We start from the raw sequence: 23,136 nt of genomic DNA, 5'->3' as shown, positions 1-23,136 counted from the left end.
GGTCCTGAGCACCAGCCATGGGCCCGGCCGGCTGGGTGGGGGAACCACGCAGGGTGGTCAGATTCATTCAGGCAGTGCCTTTTCCAATGGAGAGCTGCCCCAAGTGGGAAACGTTGGGGAGACACACACACACACACACACACACACACGGAAAAATAAATAGGGATTTTTCAGGGAAAAATAAAAGCAAAGGGGGGGGGGTTTCATTTGAAAACTTAAACGAGGTTTCAGAGACAAAGGCTTTCCTGGAATAAGGGTGTGTGCATTTGTGATGTCTTTCTTTCCCTGGAAAAGTACTGTGTCAGAATTTGCGATTTTATTTCTTCCAACTAAGAAAGATACTGAAGGAAACAAAGAGGGAGCGACCAGAGGTGGGGGCTCGAGGATCCAGGTTAGCGCCAGCCAGCTTCAGTGTGGGTTCCAGGCGGGCGTGCAAAGCTGCTGTGTGAGCAAAACACTGCCATGAAGGCATTCCAAGCAGCTTCCAGGAAGCGGCCATATGTGCTGACACGCATGTGGACAGAGCAGTCTGGCTGGCCACCTCTCAAGACTGGTGTTTCCTAGAGCTTTCCATTGGCAAACGCTGCCTCCTGGAACTGAGGGACAAAGGTTTTGAAATAAGCCCTGGTGGGAAAGAGGGGGAGAAAAAAAAAGTTGCGGTTAGCACAAACAACTTGAAAAAAAGTGCAACTCAGAGCTTTCAACCTAACTCAGAACAGTTGTTATTTATTGTTCATGCATCTTGGGTTGGATTTCCCTTCCCTGCTGATGCAAAACCCTCTGGATTTTTCCAAAGGAGGTACAAGCAGTTCACTTCTGTGTTACTGTGCACGGATCTTTCAAGGGCCTGTATGCAGACCTTCAAGGCTGCCAGGTCCTATTAGAACATCAGTACTGGGGCTCCCTCTGCCTCTCCCAGGCCAAAGACAAGGGCCTGACCCCCACGACAAGCCAGAGAGTGGCCAAGCCAGCCACCCCGTCGTTCCTGTGACCTGAAATATAAAGAGAGCTGTACTCTTCACTCAGTTCGATCTTTGGATTCATACAAAGAGGGTCTAATAAAAAGGATTTCCAAGGGTTCCATGTCTCCATTTATTTCCAAACATATGTGTTGTTTGGCCTACTGGAAAGAAAGCCAGGCTGGGTATCCAGAGAAGCTTCCTTGGCCGGTCACGGACGGGTGACACGATCTGGGGCGGACTGTAGAATGGGCTCCACATTCTACATGGGCCCGCCCTGCTGGCACGGTATGAGGGGCCAGGGCCTGCCAGCGGACCTGGATGGGGCCCCGCCAGGCAGGAGATCCCAGTTCAGAGGAGGAGAAAAACACATCAGTAACACCAATCGAGGCAGTGAGGGCACACATGGAGGTACAGCGAGGCGCTGGGCTGGCCCGACCAAGGAAGGCCGAGGTGGAGCAGACATTATGGGTGTTCCAGGCAAGAAACACAGCAGGAGGGGGGACTGGGGGCAGGGGCAGCCTGTTGTGAGCTGGGAACTCGAAGCTCTGTGGGACGACAGCAGGAGAGGTAGAAAGTAGAGGGGCGGTGGGGGGCAACCCTTGCCGCTGGTCACCCTGGCTTGCCACCTACTTCTCTCGGCCCTATGCCGGACTCACACGAGGCCAGAGTAGTCACACCTTACTTATCCACAGTGGCTCACTCAGAACGGTGACATGAAGCAGGAAGGGCCACCAAGAGGCCCGGTCACCACCAGTACCAGAAAGGCCCCCAACAGGGCTCCTTCGGTGCAGGGGTGAGTAGCCCCCGCACAACTCCACAGGCCCTGGGGGTCCCACAGTGCAGTTACATGACACCTGACTGCCTGCCCGCTGCCCCAACGCCAAGTCAACCGAAACCTCTTTCACACATCACCCCTTCCTCTGGCTTTCGCAGCCCTGGCCTCCGCCGGCTCTGGGCATTTACGTGCTGGCTCCTTTCTCAGGGAGCTGTCCTCCCGGGTGACATTCCACATCCTAGGTCTACCTTCCTTCTCCTTGCCATGCCTCCCGATGAGCTCTCTCTCTGGAACCCTCCTGTCTTGCCCCCCATGCCCCTCATGTGTGGCGCTCTTCTCAGGCTCAGCCCCCTTAGCACAGAACCGCCCCATCTGGCCTCCAGCCCTCCTTTCACCCCCGAACTTCCAGTCCCACATTCCAGCCACCGGTGGGACTCTGACCTGGATGTCTCTGTAGGTTAGACAAGTGTGCTCTAAATGACGGGGCTCCTCAATGTTATGTCTTTGAATGTGCTTTGGCCCAGTCGAATTTCTGTACCAGAACCCTGTTTCCACCTCTCCCTAAAGCCCTGTGGTGAATTCATCCTGAAGGTTCTTCCTCTTCCTCCACAATGTCCCTCTATCCTTTGTGACACCCCCTGGCTCCTGGCCTTGTCACCCTTCAACAAAACTGCTGCAGAAGGCCGTTTCTCCCCCGGGTAGAGGCCAACTTTGCCTTTCTGTTGCAACTAAATACACTACCTTTGAGCGTGGGTCTCTGTCACTACCCCAGCCAAGACCCTGCATGTTCCCCAGACTTGCAACCTGGCACTCAATGATTTTTCACTATCTGGCTCCAACATGTCAAAAAATTTGCTTTTGTCCTTCCATTACATTTTTAGGCTCCTGAACCCCTCCCTTGAAAAGCTAAGAAAGCTAAGAATCTTCTCCCAGAAAACCTGCACGTAAGTCCCCCCCCCACTGAAATTGGGGGGATGTCACAGACCCCCCGAAGCCCATGCATGGTCCAGGATGCAAGGCCCCCACTCCAATCTGGCCACCTCCTCTTTTTCACACATGCCACCACCTCATGCTCAGGCCAAATGCCCTGGCTCCTATCAAGTCTTCCCTGGTGACCAAGAGGTTCTCTCCCTGCCTCCAGACAATCTCTGCGCTTCTCCCAGAGTGTCTGTCATATACGCATGTGTGGTACTTGCCAGGCTGCATGGTGGGCTCTGGGAAGCAGGGACCCCACAGGCCAGCCCATGGACGGCACTCAGCAAGACCTAAGTGGCTGTCATGGACGGACCTACCGATGGCCGCTGGTTTGTAAAAAAGAGTTAAGGCATGTCCATGACATGCTGCTTAAGGTGAGAGAAAGTAGCCTCACAGAGCAGACAAATGTGGTATTTAGGTACTGAAGATGAAAATGCAGTCCACTCGCAAACTTCAAATTAAACCAACGGTTAGAGAGAAAGAAAGAAAAAGCACCCTCTCCCATCCACATCCTGCTTGACACAGTCCGGAGCCGCTCAACGGTCGCCATCTCTGAGCTCAAAGCCCTTTCCTGCCGACTGCATGGCTACGCTCGTCCTCACGGCCAGGAGGCACCGTGACGAGGCCCAAAGAGCCACAGCCCTAGAGCGAGGCTGCCAGGGCAAGGGAAGCCCTTAGCTGTGTTTCCCCCGGTGAGCAGGGGTGATGAGCCCACCCTGACGTGACGCTGGCACGGGACCGTGTGGGAAGGGACCCTGCCAACCGTCTGCCACCCCTCAGAAGTGTGGGCCACGCACTCCTCACCCATGTTCCATCTGCTGCTGTTTGCCCAGTGACACGCGTGTGTTCGCTGGAGGGGAGCCTGGTGGCCCATCCTCGAGGGTCAGTGACAGGCCACTGCCAACGTCCACTGCATGTGCTCTGCTGCTTGAAGTATCCTGTGGAGGCGGTGTCCCCTCCCCAAGGTACAGGCTGGCCCCGAAACAGGCACCTGAGGAGGTGAGTGAGCGGGGCTGGCTGCTGCTGGGACAGGCCTGGGCCCTGGGCAGGCAGCTCTCCCCCTCCTCCTCTCTCGCTTCGGGCCCAGAGTCACATGGCTCCTGAAGCAAATCTGATCAGCTCAGTTTTTCCTTGGAAACTTCTGGGGTAGGGGCTGCAACAGTACCAGCTCCTTAGACCAAAAGGTCTTGGCAAGAGGGAGCCTGTTTTAGAGCAAGCTCTTTCCTTCTTCAGAAAGTTCTGAAGTTTCCTGTTCTGTCCTGGGCTTTCCCTGCCAGGGTGAGCTGTGTGACGCCAAGGGGAAGCAGTGTGGAGGAGGGCTGTTCAGAGGCATGAGGCCACCAGCTGCTGTCAGTGAGAGCTGCTCCACCGGGCTCTTCACGAAGTCGCTTCAGGGAGAGGGAGGAGGAGGAAGGGGAAAATGACAACAAGCTCCCACCCATTTATAGATTTTTTTTTTGAGTGCTTTTTTCATTTATTTCACTCTTTATCAGAGAAAACAGAGACCTGCCCAGCGTATAGCTTGCCAAAGGCACTAGTTATCCGTCACCTTTTAAAAAACTCTTTGACCCAAAGACAAAATGGACGGCAAGCTTTAAAGTGTAAGTGGGCTGCGGGTGGGGTAGGGCCGGTCTCCTCACCTCCCGCTCACAGGCCAACAGGACTCGCAGGGAGAGAGGCCCTGAGTCAGTCAAACTCATCATTCTATCTATTCAGCTGGAAGGGAATTTATTTTTAGACCAAATTTGAGCTAAATATGCCTCAGGACAAAGTAAGGCTCTGACCCTCTTCACTGGCCTCAGTCCCTTTGCTCTAAAATCACAGCTCAGGCCACTCCCCGAGTCTCAGGTGAGAAGAATAAAACATCAAGAACTGACCCCAGGCCGAAGCGAAGCTGGGTAGGTTTTCCACGAACTCAGAGCAGGAGGGGCTCTTGGCCAGGCCTCGGCTCCCAGGCACGGCAGGGAGCGAGGCAGACAGACCCCTCCGACCAGGAGTCAGGGGACGGGGTGCTCAGCGGGGAATCTCTCCCCTGCTCCAGGCGTCGGATTCCTCGTGTACCAAGCAGGGCGCTGAGCCCGGTGGTCTCCAAGGCCCTGTCGGCTGTGGGCTGTGAAGGACAAGCTGGAGTGGGGTGTGCGCTCTGGAGCCTGCCACACCTGGGCTCCTGGCCCGGCACTGCTCCCGGCTGTATCGCCTGGGCAAGTGACTCACCTCTTTAGCTTTAATTTCTTCAACTATAAAACGGGAAAAATAACCTTCAATTGCCTTGAAGGGTAATCCTCACGAGGATTAAATGAGGTGGTCCAAGTCAGCCTTGGCCTGGTGCCTGGCTTAACAGATGATCAATAGATGTCAACTGTTTCCATGGGGACCAAGCCGGGGCTGAGGGCAGAGGCTCTGAGTCTGTGGGAACAGCCCGAGCATGTGCGGCTGCAGGAGAGGGGGCCCCTGTGTGGAAGAAGAGGGCTTTGGGTCCTGCCCTCAGTTCATCCTTTCCGCCGTGGCGTCTTGGAAACTCGTCAGGACGCCGAGCATCCCCTGAACTCCAGAGCAGAGCTGCTAGCGGCACCCCTGGGGTAGGTAAGGATGAGCCGTGCGCTGAGAGGCACCTGCAGGCTCTGCTGTCTTCCGCCCAAGCTGCCGGCTGTGCTCCTGCGCCAGGCTCCGGTCAGAGGCTTGGTCGGGGAGGAGGCAACAGCTGGGAACTAGAGGGATGTTTAAGAATCCCGGGGCTCTGGTTGCCCATGATGGGGGTATCAAAGTGGGCTGGGTCCCCCAACAGATCTTCTGTTCAGGGCAGTATGTATTGTAAGAAGAAGTCAGTCAGTGGGTCAAATGAAAAGAGTATTGAACCACAAAGCAGAAGACATGGGCTCTAGTCCAGGCCTTGGCTCGTTGTGTCCTCTGGAACTGACACTCAGTTTCCTCACCTGTAACAGGAAGATTTATACTTGACGATCTCTTAGTGTCACCCACTTATGATTTTGAGATATCCATGTGACCTTGAGCAAGCCACTTAACTTCTGGGTCTTGGTTCTTCATCTGTTAAGCGAGCGCCCTCGCCAAGCCCAGGGCCCAGCACGTCGCAGTGTGGTGAGGCGGCAGTGGTGGCTGTGACTATCCTCGATGCTCTTTCACCAACAAGACAGGGTCAGCGATGAACCCTGCAGGGCTCCGAGATGTCTGGTGGCACCACAGGCAGCTCACGAGAGGGACAGAAGGCTGGTTCCTCAGCCGTCCCTCTGTCCTCCCACCAAGGGGAGGTGCCATCACCAGTTGTTAATCATCAGTGTGTGCTGCAGAAGGGGCTCTGGAGACCCTGAGAGTTATGACAGGGACCATCAGGGAAATCCTCAGAGGACTTCAGGAGAAGGCAGTTAGGAACTCTGCCCAGCAAGGGCTCATCCACAGGGGTTTTCCCTCCTGGAACTGTAGTTCCGTATTTATTCAAGGGATCTTTGCAAAAGAACAGAAATCCACGAGATCAACATCTGAACATCTGAATTGATACAGCTGTAAGAAAATAAAAGCAGGGGCGCCTGGGTGGCACAGCGGTTAAGCGGCTGCCTTCAGCTCAGGGCGTGATCCCGGCGTTATGGGATCGAGCCCCACATCAGGCTCCTCCGCTGTGAGCCTGCTTCTTCCTCTCCCACTCCCCCTGCTTGTGTTCCCTCTCTCGCTGGCTGTCTCTCTGTCAAATGAATAAAATCTTTAAAAAAAAAAAAAAGAAAAGAAAAGAAAAGCAAATATAGACACAAAGCCCGAAGAGGCTGGGGACTCTGGAGAAAGGGAATGAACGACATGAAGCCGGTTAAGCATGGCAAGCGCTCCCAGTGTGGCAGGAAGCCCTCTCTCCGTTTGCAGGCAAGAAAACAGAAGCTTCGTGAATTCAGGGAAGGCACCTGCCCAGGGGTACCTGGTCCCAGTGCCAGTGGAGTGGGTCTTCCCACCCCACGGCCACACAGGAGGCCACTCAGGAGCCCCTGTGGCTTTGCTGCCTTTAGCCTCCCTTACTTGGGACTTTTTATTTTACAAAAGCCTAAACAATCATCTTCTTCTGAAACAGAACACAGTAATCTCTTTCTGGAATTCAAAAATACTTTTCTCTGGGCACTTCGTGCTGTTTGCCGGAGTCAGACCAGCGCGGCGGTGGAGTGGGGGCGGGGCGGGGCAGGAGAAGCGGTTTGGGGACACGACCCTCATTGTCAGTAAATCAAGGAAATATAAATCAAGTCAGAATTCGTTTTTGCAAATAGAGGCAAGTTCCAAAACATCTAAGGCTCATTTCTTTTTCCACTTTTCCTCTGCAGCTGTGACTTCCACTGGCACGTGTTTTTAATCAGGCCTATGAAAACCGATTGTGGTCTGAAAATCAAAGCAGTCCTGTAAATAGTGTGAGGCAAGTCCTGCTAATCATTTCTTGGGGTCTTGCCTTGTCCTCGCTGTCCCGGGCGGCCGCTGTAAGTACAGACTCATTGGGGGTTACTCGGGTCGCAGGGGTCATCCCTAAAATAGGATCTCTACAAAGAGACCTGGTTCTACTCCAATGCCCTTCACCCCAAATCCTGCAAAGGCCCCTGTGAAGACTGCCCAGCCCACTCTGGGTGCCTTGGTGGGCAAGTGACTGGCACGATGGAAGCTAATTTTGTGGCTGTGCCCCAGGCGACGTCAGCCCGGCTCTCTGGTGTGGGCTTTGGGAACAAACAGGCGGCTGTGACTGGTTCCCATGGTCGCCCTAAATGTGCCAACCCCTGAGCACGCCTGGTTCATTTTTAGGGGGTCCAAACTTGCCAAACAAGAAAATCAACACGCCTGAGATGCGAAGGCTTGCTAGCTGGCTGGGCACACTGCCTCGCACGCTCACAGCCTCACGCGGCGGCCCTCACCCTCAGCTGGGATCAGTCGCGCCTGCACTGGATTCCGTGGCACACTGGGCCTCCGGCCTCAGGCCCAGCCATGGTCTGCCTTGAGTCTGGGATGTTTAGATTGGTGTCTAGACGACACCTAGTACAGCTCGGGCTCCTCGCCTGCGGGACTGCCGACGGCTGGGACTGCCGTCCCAGTATGTGTTGAATTAAATCGAAATGCTGTTTTAGGAGGACTGCAACAACCAACCAACCGGGAACCATTTCTAGACATCAAAGTATTGGGATGAAATCTGGCTCCTTCTAAATCACAGGGTATTTTTAAGTGCTTACTAAAATGATCAAAATTACCTAGTGGTTCTCTCTCCTTCTGAGGCTCTCCAAGGAGGCCCTCTGGAGCCTGGCCAGTTCCTCTGGGCTACAGCAGCTTGCAGCCGGCTGCTGCAACTGCAGGGGTGAGGCCTTGCTCCCAGGGGCTGCAGGTGTCTCTGCCCCCTTGACGTCCCTGAGGGCAGTGTAATGAGAAGGTGGGGGAGGACAGGAGAGGCCAGCTGGCCAAATGACAGGGAGGGACGGGTAGTCCTTGGGGCTCCTGAGCCTTCCCCATCTCTGCTCACATCTGTCATATCCCAACCATTCTCCCACACCCACCATGACGGCAGGCCCACGGTCACATTCATCCATCCTTCCGTCCCAGCTTTGCGTCTAGGGCTCAACACAAAGCACCTCAATAAATATTTCTCAAATCAATGTACACATTTGGCTTAAAGATGTACTTTAGAATTATAAAATTTTGGAACAAAAGGAAGTCCTAGAGGTCATATAGTTCAGTCATTACCGGGAAGGGAAAACTCAGGGCCAGAGAAGTTAGTGGTTCCTCTAACACAGCGTACGATAATTACAGCTGTTAGCACAGATCACCTCTGTAAGTCAAGGGCAGAATTTGGGGGTGGTTCATCCTTAGTGCCCAGTGGTGCTCACCTTCCTTCGGGCTTCACAGCAAGCGAATGCCAACTTGGTGCAGGAAGGAAGGAAGGAAGGAAGGAAGGAAGGAAGGAAGGAAGGAAGAAGGAAGGAAGGCAGGCCGGCCCCAAGGCTGACTAGAGGCCCTGGAGCCAGGGGCAGAGTCTGGAACAGTTCTCCCTATCTCATTCCTCTCAGCCTGATGCTGTCTCCATCCTGAACCTACTTGATGAGAGGCTGGGAGAGGGTGCCCGTGTGGCCACTGTGGCTGGGCACCCATGTGGGGGGGTAGGCTGAGATGAGGGGGTGTACCTGGCTAGGCAGAAGCCAGACAGTGGGTGTGGGGGGCTAAAGAATGTGGTGCTACCTGGGACCCCAGAGCAGAGCCACAGCCCTGGGCTCTTCTTGTCTCCTGATCTGTACTTGCCCACCGCCCCTCAGATGGCAGGTGCCTCGGCAGCGGGCACCAGTCTTCTGCTTGGTCTGCCCCAGCTGTACGAACAGGAGTTGAGCCCTGGCTTCTGCGGATGCCAAGAACCCTCCATGGGCCCGGTCAGGGCAAGGGCTACTCTTGCGCTCACCTGCGCTGGGGAGAAGCTGACAGCCTGTCTGATGGCCGTGAGTCACTGCCAAGGTCACAGATTACCCTCCCCTCTTAGTCAGCGAAGGGGGAAAAACCAAAGGATAGACCTCAAAGAGGAAGTGCTCAGGGTCCCAGCTGAGCTGGCCGTGCCGAGCGCAGGTCCCAGGCCCCAAGTCACACTCCAGCGGGCATTGCCCAAGGCTCCCACTCAGCACTGCCAGGCATCAGCCTTCACAGAAGAGGGCCAGAGCCCCAAAGGACTGGAAAAACGCTTAGGAAATCAACTCTTTGGGGCATAAAACAATCCTGTCCTCCCCAGAGAATCTCCCTGGGGCTTTAAAGTGATGTCTGCCTAAATCTGGGTTCTCCCACTTATACTCTCAGCATTCAGAGGCTGCAGTTCCTGTCTTCCATGGCTGCCTGGGCCCCTGCCTGCTCTCTGGGTATTCGCCCCCCCACAGCTGGTATTCACAGACAGATCCCCCTTGCACACCTGGGGAGGGGCAGCAAAGATGGCCATGGGCCCTCTTCTTTCCATTCTCATTCCCCCTGCCTGGCAGCTGAAATACTATCCATAGACATCTGGCTCTTGGGGCTTACAGAAGGAGGTGCAGCAATTCCAAAAGAAGAAATTATTCAGTGGGAGAGGACGCCTGAGGCCTACCCTCCCTGCTGGGCTGCAGTGGCCTTCGCAGAAACTTCAGGTGGGCTATGCTGGTTCTCCAGAAGCTGGCGGGAGGCAGAACTCTAGCAGGCGGGGGGCATTATGGGTCCTCTCCGTCCTGCAGAGGTGCCGCAGAGGGCCGGGAGGAGCACAGGTGGAGGAGCTCACGTGCTCGGCAGGGCTCTTTCCCTCTGCACCAAGCCCAGGGCCCTGCCATGCTATCCCCAGCTAGCTCTAACCCCTGTGCCAGTTACAGACAGCAAGGACAGGAAGGAAGGACTGGAAGGAAAGGACATACATACAATGTGGATAAATGAGACCCACACATGGTATGAAACAGGCTGGTTCCAATGACGGGTATAATGGTTGGAATGGGTTGTAAAATCCATTTAGTGGATCCCGACTGGCATTAAAATGAAACAAAATAAATTCAGAGTGTGTCACGTGTGGCAAGGGGAAATAGTTTTTCATGAAACTCCTGCTCGAGTTATAAAGACTGGATGAAGATATAAAATAAATGTGTTTCTGTGGACTGCGGGAACTCTGGAAGCTGCAAGTATACAGGAGGGGGTGCCTACTACCTGCTAGACAACGTGCTATTTGCTTCCATCTGTATTACTTTTCATTGACTCCTTCTCCTGGTCCTACTGCCAGGTAGGCCTTCTTATCTGTCCTTACCAATGAGAAATCTACGATTCAGAGACGCCAAGTAACTTTTCTAAGATCACACAGGTCATTGGTGGCAACGCTTATAAATCCAGAGCTGCTTGACTGTGATGTACACGTTCTTTCCCCACGCATGGTTTCCAGAGGCAAGGGAGCTGCTGATGTATGGGGGGGGGGGCCAGGGCTCCAGCTCGGGGCTGCTGCAAGGTGCTGAGTCTCTGGGACTCTTGTCTACGGTGAGGGGGTGTGCTTGGGGACTGCTCCATGCTTTGATGTGCTGACCCTCCCCTCCCAAACATCAGCTTGGCTATATTTCCATCTCCTCCATGAAAACTGGAATTGCCCACAGCCCAGTAATGAATTTAGAGAGCTACTAACTGCCAGCTCCCATTATACCTACATTTGTTCTTGCAAACCCCCCTACTTGGCCCTCCCTCTTACAGGTTTATGTGTCCAGGGGTGTTGACTGGTCACTTCAGTCCCCCTCTAGGGACCTGCCCTGGGTGGCTTTGCAGTAGAATTGTGACTGCAATAACAAGGGACAAAGGGATGAACTTGGCCTCCCTCTCGGTTGTCCCTCTGGTTCCTGGGAGTACTAAGGCTCCCTAATGAAGAATGAGGCCTACTCTGAACACCCACGAGAAGGCAAAGACAGAGCGGAGCAGGACACGTGCGATCTACCCAGGGGCACATGACAGGCATCATGAATGTTCTCTAAATAATGAGCCCCCGAAGAACAGAGGGCAGAAGGTCCTTTAAGATTAAGGTTGTCTGGCATCTTAAAACTCTTAAACATCTCCATCTTAAAACTTAAAACTTGAGAAGCACTACGTCTGTAAAGTGCTATAAAATGGGAGGTATTATTATCTTGACATGATTGAGCTGTAGACTAGGAATGGGGAGGCCTGAATTGTGATCCTGGCTCTGCCTCTAACTTGCTATGTGACTGGGGATGGGCCACCTCATCTCTCTGAGCCCCAGATGCCTTCTCTGTCAAGTGAAGGGATGGCTTCTCAGTTCACGTCCAGGTCTAACACACTATTATCCATTATTATTATTATTACTATTATTATTATTGCTCTGGTAGCAATCCAACCACTTTAGACAGAGACAGTGTCTTAAGTGGAAACAGTAATTAATAAATGAGCTCGCCCTCTGCTTTGCTAGAGGGGTTCTCTCAAAGCCTTAATAAGCATCATCGGAGACATCACACATATCTGAGGTTTCTAGATCTCTCCCTTGTGTCTCCAGATCTGACATATGACCCCGGGACTGGATGGCCGGCATCTATCCTGGCCGTCTTCCTTCCATCCTTCAGACCCACAGACAACCGAACATTCACTCCTTCGTGGCTAGCTCCTGCTCGGGTCTCGGCACTGGATCGTGCAGGGATCAAGGAATGAATCTGAGCATGGCCCCGGCCCTCGGACGCACACGGCCACTTGCCTCCTGGAGCAGAGAGCTGCGTGCTAGTTCTGTTGGGGAGCCGGGTGGCTTCACTCTCAGAGTGGGGCCAAGCCCTCCCTGACCTGCTCTTTCTTACTGTGATTGCTCTGGAACAACCAGAGCAAACTTACTGCCCGGAGTTGGCTCTCATTTCTGCTCAGAGATATAGCAGGGCATTATCCAGCAGGCCAGACGTCTAGCATCTTTAATGACAATAATAATAATTTGCATTTGTACAAGGTCTTTCATCGGGGAATCTTAAAGTGTATCACAAACAGTAATTAATTCCCCTTTGCAACTCTGGGAGCCAGTTAAGTAGGCGCTCGTCTGCTTTGCAGGTAAGGGGAACTTTCCGGGACCATGCAACATGTTGGGGGCCTCCCTTCCTACCCAAATCTACCCACCTTCCCAAGGCCGGGCATAAGCACCAGGCCCTCCGCAAAGCCTGCCACCGTCACCCCCAGTCACGGCCTCTGTCCTGCCAAGTGTGGAGACACTCATTTGGGACCAACCAGAGACACAGTGGAGGAGATCTCAGGATCCGGCCCAAGGCAGGACTTGCCCTAACAGTACTTCTGAGGGGTGACCATCTAGCCCTGGCGCGAATACCTTTCACGAGGGAGAGCTCATCATTTAAAGGCGTGTCTACTAGTTGTAATGTTTTGCCTTATTCTAAACTGAAATCTGTCCCCTGGGAACCCCCGCCCATGGGTCCTACTTGGGTTTTCTAGAACAAAACATCCTACCCCAATTGCTTGGGGTTGCAGGTTGATGTCTCTTGTATACATGCGATCACCCTTGGGTGAAGCATGGTGGCTCACGTACAGCTGAGGTTTAGGGGGGCCTTGTGAATGCAACAGTCGGGGCGGCTGAGCCTCCACCATACGCTCTGGGCCCCGAGGCCAGGCTGCCTTCCCTGGTGCTGCCGACTCTGGAGCCCTGGGTCTGCCCAGCTTTGAACGCAGCTCTTCAGATTCCCTCCCACCTCTGGTGTAGCCACTGGAGACCTGTGTTCATGTCGGGGGACTGCACCTCAGCGACACGGAAATACTCTCATTTTCTGGCAAATGACTGACGAGCAATGAATGAATATCCTTTTCCCCGAAACCTAGTAAGTCTAGGCAGTAACTGCCAATTGCAGGGACTGGTGTTTGGAGACCAAGCCAGACGATAACCTTGTTCGTTCTTTTTCTAAGCCTTCTTTATCAGAATAAATACTTGGTGCTAAACTTCAGAAAAGGACGCAGCAGTCGCCGAGCAGGGAACCGACACAAGGACAGGAGTTCCATGATCCCCTGACCTCTCCAAGGAGTTAGAGGCAAGAGAGGCCTCAGGATGGGGGCAAATGAAATCCTTTGCTACATTAATTTCCAAAAGCTAGCTCTCCTGGGGAAATCAACAACTCCCTCGAGTGATTTCTGGGTCCTTGCTGGAGCTCTAGGCCTGAAAAGACACCCACCCTCCCTTTGCCAAGAGTATATTGCTTGGGTGAGATTCTTCTCACCGGGCCTCACCATGGAAGGAATTTCGAGCATGCGTCAAAGGCTGTTGTTTTCCTCAAACCTGCCCCTTGTGAACATGAAGTTTGGCTGGTGGTGATACCATCTCATCCCGCTTCGCTTTCACACGATTCCCACTTTCTGGCCTAGCATCAGGAGTGATCGTTGTTGGCTAGGATTTGGCCTGAGTCATTGATCTGGGGGATATTTGGAGAAGAAAAGTCCGAGAGAGCAGAGAGAGAACCTAACCTGCTAGTGTCGTTCTGTGGCAAGGGGAGCACCCGGCAACCATCCCTCCGTGTGGATTTTGGAGTCGGAGAGAACCGAATTCAAATACGGATCAGTCACTTAGCACCTGTGCGTCACTGGGGAAGCTGCTTAACCACCCTGAATCGCGGTGTATTTCCCGTAGGACTCAGCTCATGTGGTTGTGATGAGGAACCCGTGCCAGGCACGTGGTAAGGACTCAAACCACGCTGGTTTCCTTTCCTCCCGCCCTGCACTCCCACCACATGGCTGCAGAACACACTCTGAGCACATAACTCCTGCTTCACTTGAACTCAGCAAACACGGACAGGCTCGCTTCCATCTACGAGAGGGTCTGGAACACCTGGGGGACCGCCGGAATAGTGCCGGCCTTGAGGACACGTTTAATATTTGCTGCATAAGGAAATGAGCTAACTTGCTACTTGGTATTTGATAGTTCATAACATGCTTTTAAAATACCCTCGTTTTAACCCAAGCAACAATCCAGTGTATGAAATAGACACGTTGCTCTACCCCTCCCTGGTCACTTCCTGAAGGGACCGGCGAGGAGAGAGCAGGGATCCCGCCCGAGGTCAGCTGTGCGGTGAAGGCAGAGAGCGGTCCGGGTATAGGCTAGTGCCTTGCGACAGCACAGCGCTTGCACGGGAAGGTCTCTGTGCCTTCTGCGGCCACAGGCTTGGCTCAGAAAGGGCATGACTCTGGGGCACATTCACGACCGGGCTTTCGGGACCTACCCACGGTCCACTGGAAGGGCCTTGCTCAGAGCTGCTCCCAGCCCACGTCTGCACATGGCATCTGCTGCTCTAAGTGAGGGGTGTTATCATGAGCCTGGGGATTTGAAGTCCTAAGTTTTAAAAATCAGAAACATTTGCTAAGTGTAAGCTTTCTTTCTCTCAGACCATGGACCTCTGGTCCCAAGCTAACTATAGGGTGATTCCCCCGTGCCAGCTTCCCTGGGCTGCCATTACCCGTCCCCCGCAGGGTGCGGTAGCGAGGATGCCCACGTCCCACCCTCTTCCTCCCAATGGCATCTTTCTAGGGCACAGAGAGAAGTGCTCTCGGACACGGGACTGTTCCTCAGTGTAGTGCTCTGCACATTTTAAGGGGCTCAAAACAATAATAAACTACGTTTCCTCTTGTTCTCGGTAGCTTTTCAGATCCAAGAAAGGGGACAGGAAGTAGATATTAAGTCCTGGGCTACTGTGGGCTCCTGGCTTCTCCTTCTTCCCAATCGTCTGGCCTCGAGCTGCTGGGAACCACGCACGGCCAGATGCGAAATGAAAAGGGTAGGGTAGGAATCTTTCAAAATTTGCCCACACGGCTGGCCCAAACACAATTCCTAATGTGAGCTGAGAGCTGGAAATCATATCTGCCCACAAAGCCATCTCACCCACGGGGAGTTCAAAACCACCTCCTGAAAACCACTCTGACAACACGCCCTGCGGAGGAGGGGTGTCCCGCTGGAATGGCGTCACTGCACACACTGGGCGACGTGTAACCCAATGCCTCGGGAGTGAGGTCAGCTCCCACCACTGTGAGCTTGTCTGTCCTGGACCTCTTAACGTACTTCTTTGTGCTGCTCACATCTGACCTCTGAGACAGACCTCTGGAAAATCGTGTGCACTCCTGAAGCTGAGAGCCAGTTCCAGGTCAGAAGTGGGCAAAAAAGCGCCAGGACGTGGGCTCTCCATGGCAAGCACCTAAAGTAGGTCAAGGTCTATGGTGCCTGATGGGAGGGGACCAAGTCTTCGTGCTTCTGGCCGTGGGGCACCCCTCTTCCCACCCTGAGACGCTGGGCCACCCCCGCCACGCAGCCCTGCTGGAGGGGACAGGTAAAAACGGGCTGCCGTGGTCTCAGAAACCAAGGCCAAGCAGTGTTAACGTGGGGCCCCTGTGAGAAGGCCCCACAGACTTCCAAGATACCAGCTGTCAGCATGGCTGATACAGTTGGGAACGTAGCTTCTATTCCGCACAAGGGCATCGGCCAAGGGAGCAAGTAGGGGCCCAAAGATCGCCCCCGCTCTACCCGCTAAGCTGGGTGCTCTCCCAGCCCTATGTGCCCCACAGAAACAGACAGGTTTCTTTTTTTCTTTTTCTTTTTTTTTTAATACCCAAAGCTATTAGTTGAACTCTGCTCTGCACCAACCCAAAGGGGGCACCTTTTCTAGTTAGCACAAAAGTTCTTTATAGACCAGAGTGGCCCTGAGTATAGGGGACCATTCATCTGTACTTTGGATTCTCTATTATGCATCTGGAACATGCACAGGGGATCCATGTCACTAGGACACAAACTTTATAAATTAGAGTCTTGTTTGGATTGCTAACGGGGGGAAGAAGATGAAAGAGATTAGTTCTTTCCTAGTCTCTGAATTTTTAAAGGCATCTTAAGGACCTGCTTCTATTTTTCTGACCGCAGCGACCAACCAACCCCAGCACTCTGGGCTACTCCTGCCCCATCCCACTGCTCAGACTCAGGGACAAACACAGACAGAACAGGGGTGTGGTGGGTGTGGACAGCCACACAGGTTCATAAGGCAGCATCTGGCCCCCTTTAACTGCCACGGCGATCGAGCCAACAAATCGGTGTTCTCTTCCGTGGGGGTACAGATGGTGTCCCACCTTGAACCATGCCACTGAATGCAGTCAGACCCGCACAGCCGGGGTGTCTTTTTTCCAAAACTGGTGAACACCATGGATGCCAGAGCCAGCAGGCCAATAAACACAGACATGTAGCAAAATAAACCATAAAAACAGCAGAATAAGTCCCCATCCTCTGCAGATTTCAACCATCTCAAAGCATGCTTTGTGTCGTTACTGCTACAGGGAGGAGAGAGTTAAGCCCCTTATTAGTTACCTCGGGAACTCTTGCTATAAAAAAACTGCCTGCCACAAGTTCAAAAGTCATAGAAAGTTGGATCTGAAAATCCTAAAGATCATCTAGTCCAGGGATCAGTGAACGCTTTCTGGAAAGGGCCAGATGATAATTAGTTTCTATCTCTACAGTTTGACTCTGCCGTTGAGTGATAGCAGCCCAGGACGATATGTGAATGAACAGGTGTGGCTGGGTTCCAATAAAACTTTATTTATAAAAACAGGCAGCTGACTGTGGTTTGCCCATTCTTATTCCAGTCCAACCCCGGTATTTTCAGAGGAGGAGTGAAGTGACTCCTTCACAGTCACGGGACCCATCCAAGACCATCCAAAACGGAGACCTGCGTGGTGCGGGGGGACGAACAGAGATGCGGCAGCAGGCTATGGAAGGCCAAACCGGCCTCTGGGGTAACTGGAAATCTGACACTCACGTTTAACTTCAGAGAGGCCCAAAATGCAAGTGGAAAATCACAGGTTCGAGTCTAATAGGACTGGGAAAGACAACCCACATATCAAGCTCGGCTGGCCGAGACGTAACCACTGGTTATACCCTCCTAAGTGTATGTTGCTAAGGTTCACCAATGAGACTCCGGCCCAGTCTTAGGTCTCTGGTGAAGGGCTGGGAAGAAAACGGAAACAAGGTCCTGTGAAGCCACTGGCACTTGTCTGTGAACCATGCGAGAAGAAAACAGCAAATTCATTTTTTCCAGTCAGCAGCTAGTCCAACATCTAACAGTACATAAATGGTCAGAGAGGACAAACCCTCTCGTCCAGGGCTTGAGAACAGGTTGTTTTGGCTGTCAGGCATTTTCAAAACAAGTTTTCTTGGTCTCATGACAGGTTGTGGCAAGAAGAAGAAAATGAAAAGAGTGGAAGATCCCATGATCGCGGCTCCGGGTCTCCACGTGGGCCAGCCCCGCCTGCAGGGCCAGGTCTGCTTGCAGAGTGTGCAGATAAAGCCGGTCTTAGGGCTAATACCACCTCACCAGTGACACCATTTAATCAAGTGATTCCTCTAAGAACTCTCTGGCAGCTGGATAATCATTCTGGTCTGGGAGGAATAGGTCAAAGTCACTCCTAAGCCCTGGGGCGTTGTGCGGCTCAAACCTACGCCCTGCGTTGTCTTAATTTTCACCTCATGTTACGTGGACAAATTATGCCTCTGAAACCGAGGTTAAAAGCCATCTGCTCTAAGGTGGATTTTTCCATCTCAACCGCAGAGCACTTGGGTCGGGTGGGGCAGAGAGATCAGCAAGGAGGCACCAACGGGGAGGGCCAAGATCAAGCTGGTCTTAGAAAGTGCATTCACTCCCTACCAGTAGTGATCTCGCTCTTAGGGGCTTAACAAACTTGGCCTCAAGGAGGGGATGAGTCAGGCGTAAAGCTGGCTATGGCGGCACCAAAGGCTGCACAGCCAGATGGAGATCTGGAGACCACTGTTACCAGGTAACCCAGGGAAAACGTTCAGAAATCAACTAGACAAATGTGCCGGGAGTTTTCAGACCCCCTAAATTAATATTGAAGAGCCTAGGGTCGTAGACCCAGACTTCAATTCAGACTCAAATTCTGAATGGTTGTGTGACCTTGGGCTTCTTTTCTTGGGTCTCCTTTGCCTCACTTCCAAAGCGACGCGGCTGGATTGGACTTCCAGCTCCAACGCTCTGGTCCTCAGACTCCCCAGAGCAGGGAGCATTCGGTCAGTTACCATCACGCCTGCTACGGCCATCTCAAGTCACACCACAAGGGACAGCTGAGGTTCCCACTTTCAGCACTGCTCCTGGAGGAAAAACTCTGTGGAAGGGGGCTTGCATTTATTCCATGAGACAAGTTATCAGAGGCTGTCTTCATTCTGCCAACTGTGCAGGAATGGGTTTCTTTTCTGAAGAAAGAGGGTGGGGATATGGGAAGACTGGTGCAAGACAACCCATATCACCCCGACTCCCACCCCCAAACACACCCAGGGACGCCCCCCAGCATTTCACATCTCTGCCCAGGAGGTGACTTGAAGGCACTGCCTAAAGCCAGCTGCACAGAGCTTCTGTTGCCCAAGAGAGAAGCCTAGCAGAGCAGGGAGTTCCCTTTCCTCCAAAAGCTGATTCTTGGGCTGTCCCTCTGTACGGGATACCCAGTGAAATTTAAATGTCAGATAAACAACAAGTAACTTGTTAGTATAAGTGTGTCCTAAATATTGCATGGGATTTACCGAAACTAAATTATTTGGTCTCTGAAAGCCCTGGGCACTGAAGGGCAAAGAGGGGTGAAAGGACCCAAGGCAAACATTCCTTTACAGTGTTCCGCCAAAGTGACCATAGAACTTAGTTTCTACTGCCTTTGCGACTGGTTCCCAGGCTATGAAAGATCTATTAGGATTTATACATCTACTCCCAGGCAGAACACTGTATCAATATGCAATTTATGAATTTAAGAAAACCCTCATTGCCCACAGAAGAAAAGGTCAAATGTCTTAGCGCGGCAGTTAAGAACCGCGGTTACCATTAGCCGAACACCAACAGTACACCAGCAGTTTCCCATCGAACATTCACAATCCTCTGTGAAAGAAGACTGCTACCGTCACATGCAGATGAGAACACCAACGTCTACAGGGGTAACAAACTACTCCTATACAGAGGCAGAACGAGGGTGTGAATTCCGGTTGGTCTGATTTCAGAGCACACGTCCCCTCCACCCTGCAGAACTGCTATCTGCCTCCTCTACCGCGGCCCTCTTCAGGGCGTCCTGGCCTTCCCAGAACCTCCTGCTTCCTGGCCTCTGGGCGCTCTCTTCCCTGTGGCAGGAACATCCTCCCTCGATCGCATCTGGCCCATACTCCAGTGTCAGCCTTCTCGATCTCGGGTAACAGATCTCATTTCTTCTCTGACTGCGTGTCCCCTGCACATGGCGCGTGCTGCTGCCTTGGAAGACAGCTATTCATGTAGCATTTCCACCCTACCCCTCGTTCACTGAAGGCAAGGGTGGGGTCCCACACATCACTTAATCATGGTGCCTGATATCTACTCTGAATGCAGTAAACATCTGCTGGCTGGACGGACGGATGGATGGAAGGGTGCCGGTGATCTGGGGAGAGCCTAATCAAAATATCTGCAAGGCGATCTTGGGGCACTCCGAACCTGGGTGTCAACCAAGGCCAAGAGCCTGGAGACTCTGCAGTTCTAAACAGAATGCTGAGCTCAGTTCCCTGGCCAAGTTGGGAGAACTCAGGCCATCAAGGGGGAAGAGAGGCGGGGCAGTATAAGAGCAGAATGCAGTCAAAGAGCCGGGAAACCCGAGGTATATTCTCCGTTCCCATGCTGCTACCCTGTGACCTTGGACCAGTCATTTTGCTTTGTAGGGCCTCAGCTTCATAATCTGTAAAACAGGTGTAATGGCAGTATTGATCTCAGAGAGTTGTTACGAGAATTACAGGAATTGAGAATCTACGAAGCATTTGAAGCTGTGCTGGTACAGTACAAGCACTCGGTACACATTTACCATCACCATCACCATCACCATCACCAATCAGATGATCAGGAAAGACTGGGGGATCCACTGTCATTTCTGTTGAGAAAACAACAGTCGTGCCTTTACAGATATGTTCCTGTAAATGTCACTTTTCTGGACAACTAGAATAATGACCATTTAAAGACTATCTGATCCCTAAAATGACCAATAATGAGAAATTTTGGTCTAAATTTTGATTCCGATTTTTAGAAGAGCGACAGAGCTCCCTACTTTGTAATTCTGACTCATACCCAGTGCACTAAGTAGTTAAACCACGGATGGCCCCATTGTCAGAATGGAATGTCGATCAGTGATGGACCGTCCCCAAATCCATCAGCAGGCTGTGTAGCTGGGGCTCTTCACTGGGTGGCTGTGGTCCCTAGTGCTTCGCGCATACTCTGTATCGTAGCAGGCTGTGTAGCTGGGGCTCTTCACTGGGTGGCTGTGGTCCCTAGTGCTTCGCGCATACTCTGTGTATCGTAGCAGGCTGTGTAGTTGGGGCTCTTCACTGGGTGGCTGTGGTCCCTAGTGCTTCGCGCATACTCTGTGTATCGTAGCAGGCTGTGTAGCTGGGGCTCTTCCCTGGGTGGCTTGGTCCCTAGTGCTTCGCGCATACTCTGTGTATCGTAGCAGGCTGTGTAGCTGGGGCTCTTCACTGGGTGGCTGTGGTCCCTAGTGCTTCGCGCATACTCTGTGTATCGTATAGATCACCCTTAGATGTCTGCTGAATGAATTACCAGCAATAACTTAATTGCAGAAGCCACTGTTACACTTGATTCTTACCATCATGGCTGCCCTGAAGCCTGTTCTCCTGACAGCCACAGCATCTCTACCTGGCAACTTGGCCCCGACGGGCCAGGGTACACCAGGAGGCAAAGCACTTGTTCTCCTCAGAAGTGACTTTGGATCAAGGACGACCCTAGAGCACTCCAGACTCACTTCTGCTTTCTTGGCTTCCATTTTCCACTAGGCATGACTAAGTGCCAGGGGTTCTGTCTGTCTGGGAAGATAAGAGTCACTGGAATTTTTCATTCTCTTCTCCATGTGCAGCCTTCCTGCTCGTTTGGAGGCTGGGAAGCAGCGGCTATCCTTTGGCCCACTCCATCAAGACACCCCCTTCTTCTTTTGCTCACTGATTCTAGTGATAAGTTCGGCCACAGGAACGTTTACTTTCCCTTCAAGGTACTCAGTGCCAGGTCTCTATACTCCCAGAAGAGCTATTTCTGCTCGAGAGTACCCTGGGCTTTCCCCCATGGCCACAGCAGCCCTCAGCCTCCCAGGTGAGCCACCAGGAAGACGGCCAGGCCACACACCGGGAAGGTGGATGGGTGTGTGCATGCAGACATTGATTTCCCTGTACCGCTCCTGCGAGCAAGGGAGCGGGAAACAGGCAGAGTAAAGGTGGGAGGTCAGAGGTGGCTTGGGTTGGACCCTGGACCAGTGAGCAGAGGCATAGTGTTCTAATCATGGTACTGTATGGCCTTGAACATGTTTTTCCAGGAAATAAAAATGATGAATTGAATGTCAAGTCTATGCCAATTGCTGTGCTAAGGGTCTTATGCCAATTATTTCATTTAATTCCCAGCACAATGGTTAATGCTTACTATACTCGATCTTGGCTGTACTAGATGGTTTCTAAGGCTCCTTCCAAGCTTCATGTCCCGAGACTGGTCCCCACTGTCACACCTACACTTCTGCTTGGCCACCCAACTTAGCTCTGCTATTGGCTATTTTGACGGTCTCCAAGCAGAGGTAACTGCCCCGATATCTGCTCCTTGTTTCTGCTCACCTCTATAAAGCTACATTTCAACAAGTCATGAATTTTGTTCATTTTCACAGGTGCCCCCTATGCCAAACGATCTGACAACACACAAGACAGAATCCCATTTCTGAAGAAACAAGGCCTCTGCTTGTCATTTATGATGTGCACAGAACGGACGGGCCTGTTCTTCGCTGCTTCCCTTTTTCTAGAACTGATGCCTTAATGAGAAGTGATAGAGACAAGCAACTTGGCCCTCCTGCCTTGGCTGGACTCCACAGTACACGTGACAGCCCTGAGCAGCCCTGGCGGCACCTGTCAGAAACCAACACGTACATCGGAACAGTGAAGCCTAATTCCCAAGAAGCTGTTTTAACTTGACATCTGAAAATGTATTACATCTAGAAGTATTTTACTGGGTGTGTGTTCAGGGCATATGTGTGCACGTTCTGCAACTGAAGTGCTCTATAAATACCAGATATGGGTTGTACAGAAAAGCATCACGTACAGAGCGTACTTAACTCCATTTAGTAATGTTTTCAATTTGCGTCTGACCTCTGGCAACAGAGATGGAATTTTCTCAACATGAATAAAAAAGCATGCTGAGTTACCTTACACACAATTTTCACTTAAAATCTCCAAAATGTACAGGAACTTAGTGACCATCAGCTACTAGCCCAGTGCTTTTAGATGAGGGCACTAGGCCCGAGGTGAAGTTTCTTTCCCAAGATCACATGTGCATTAGTAGTCGTGCGTGGATGAGACCAAGGTCTCCTAACCCCCAGGCACTATTCTTTGCATTGTGTTCACTTACCATTACGTTTCTTCTTCCAAAGCTCAAAGGCAACTCTGATTCCATTGATAAATGTATGTTTCTACTTTGGTGTGCTATAAAAATCCCAAACCAATTCCCCTAGCCTTTTGGCTCTATAAGACATCTGCCTATTTTTCCAAGAAAGAGAATAAATGACCCTAACTCACAAACGAGGAAGTAGCTGTATTTGGTTATCACCACATTTTCACAGTGGCTGGGAGGGATCATCAGAACCCTCCCCGAGCGCTTGGTAGCTTTACAAGGGTACAACTCAGTTCATTTCCACAACAAAGATGTATTGATTTCCCAGCTACTCTTTTCATGTGTGGTTTCTTCTGGCTTACATGAGTAAAAGTAAACCCTCACCCTGTTTCCCGCTGAGAAAGCAGGAGGGCAGGTTGGATGGGGAAGGGGGCGTGAGGTTCAGTCCTTAAAGCAGACCTCGGAAAGGCCAAAGAGTGGAATCGAAAGAAGCCAGGGACACAGACGCAGCGCCTATAAAGGAGGGTCTGGGGGGTCCTGCCCA

General features: G+C 52.2%; 1 protein-coding gene across 2 annotated transcripts in view; it reads right to left on the bottom strand.

Moving 5' to 3' along the window:
- Positions 1 to 297: 297 nt before the first annotated feature.
- Positions 298 to 23,136, bottom strand: part of BABAM2 (BRISC and BRCA1 A complex member 2) — a 398,067-nt gene continuing 375,228 nt past the window's right edge. For both annotated transcript variants that reach the window (XM_008700275.2, XM_040623041.1), the window contains one exon: positions 298 to 624. In XM_008700275.2, the coding sequence (XP_008698497.1) occupies positions 561 to 624 (64 nt within the window). In that variant the 3' untranslated portion in view covers positions 298 to 560. The remainder of the gene's footprint in view (positions 625 to 23,136) is intronic.

This window comes from Ursus maritimus, unplaced genomic scaffold (assembly GCF_017311325.1).
Source record: "Ursus maritimus isolate PB19 unplaced genomic scaffold, ASM1731132v1 scaffold_6, whole genome shotgun sequence".
Taxonomy (NCBI): domain Eukaryota; kingdom Metazoa; phylum Chordata; class Mammalia; order Carnivora; family Ursidae; genus Ursus; species Ursus maritimus.
The sequence above is the reverse complement of the archived record's forward strand: the minus strand, read 5'-3'. Positions and strand labels throughout refer to the sequence as shown.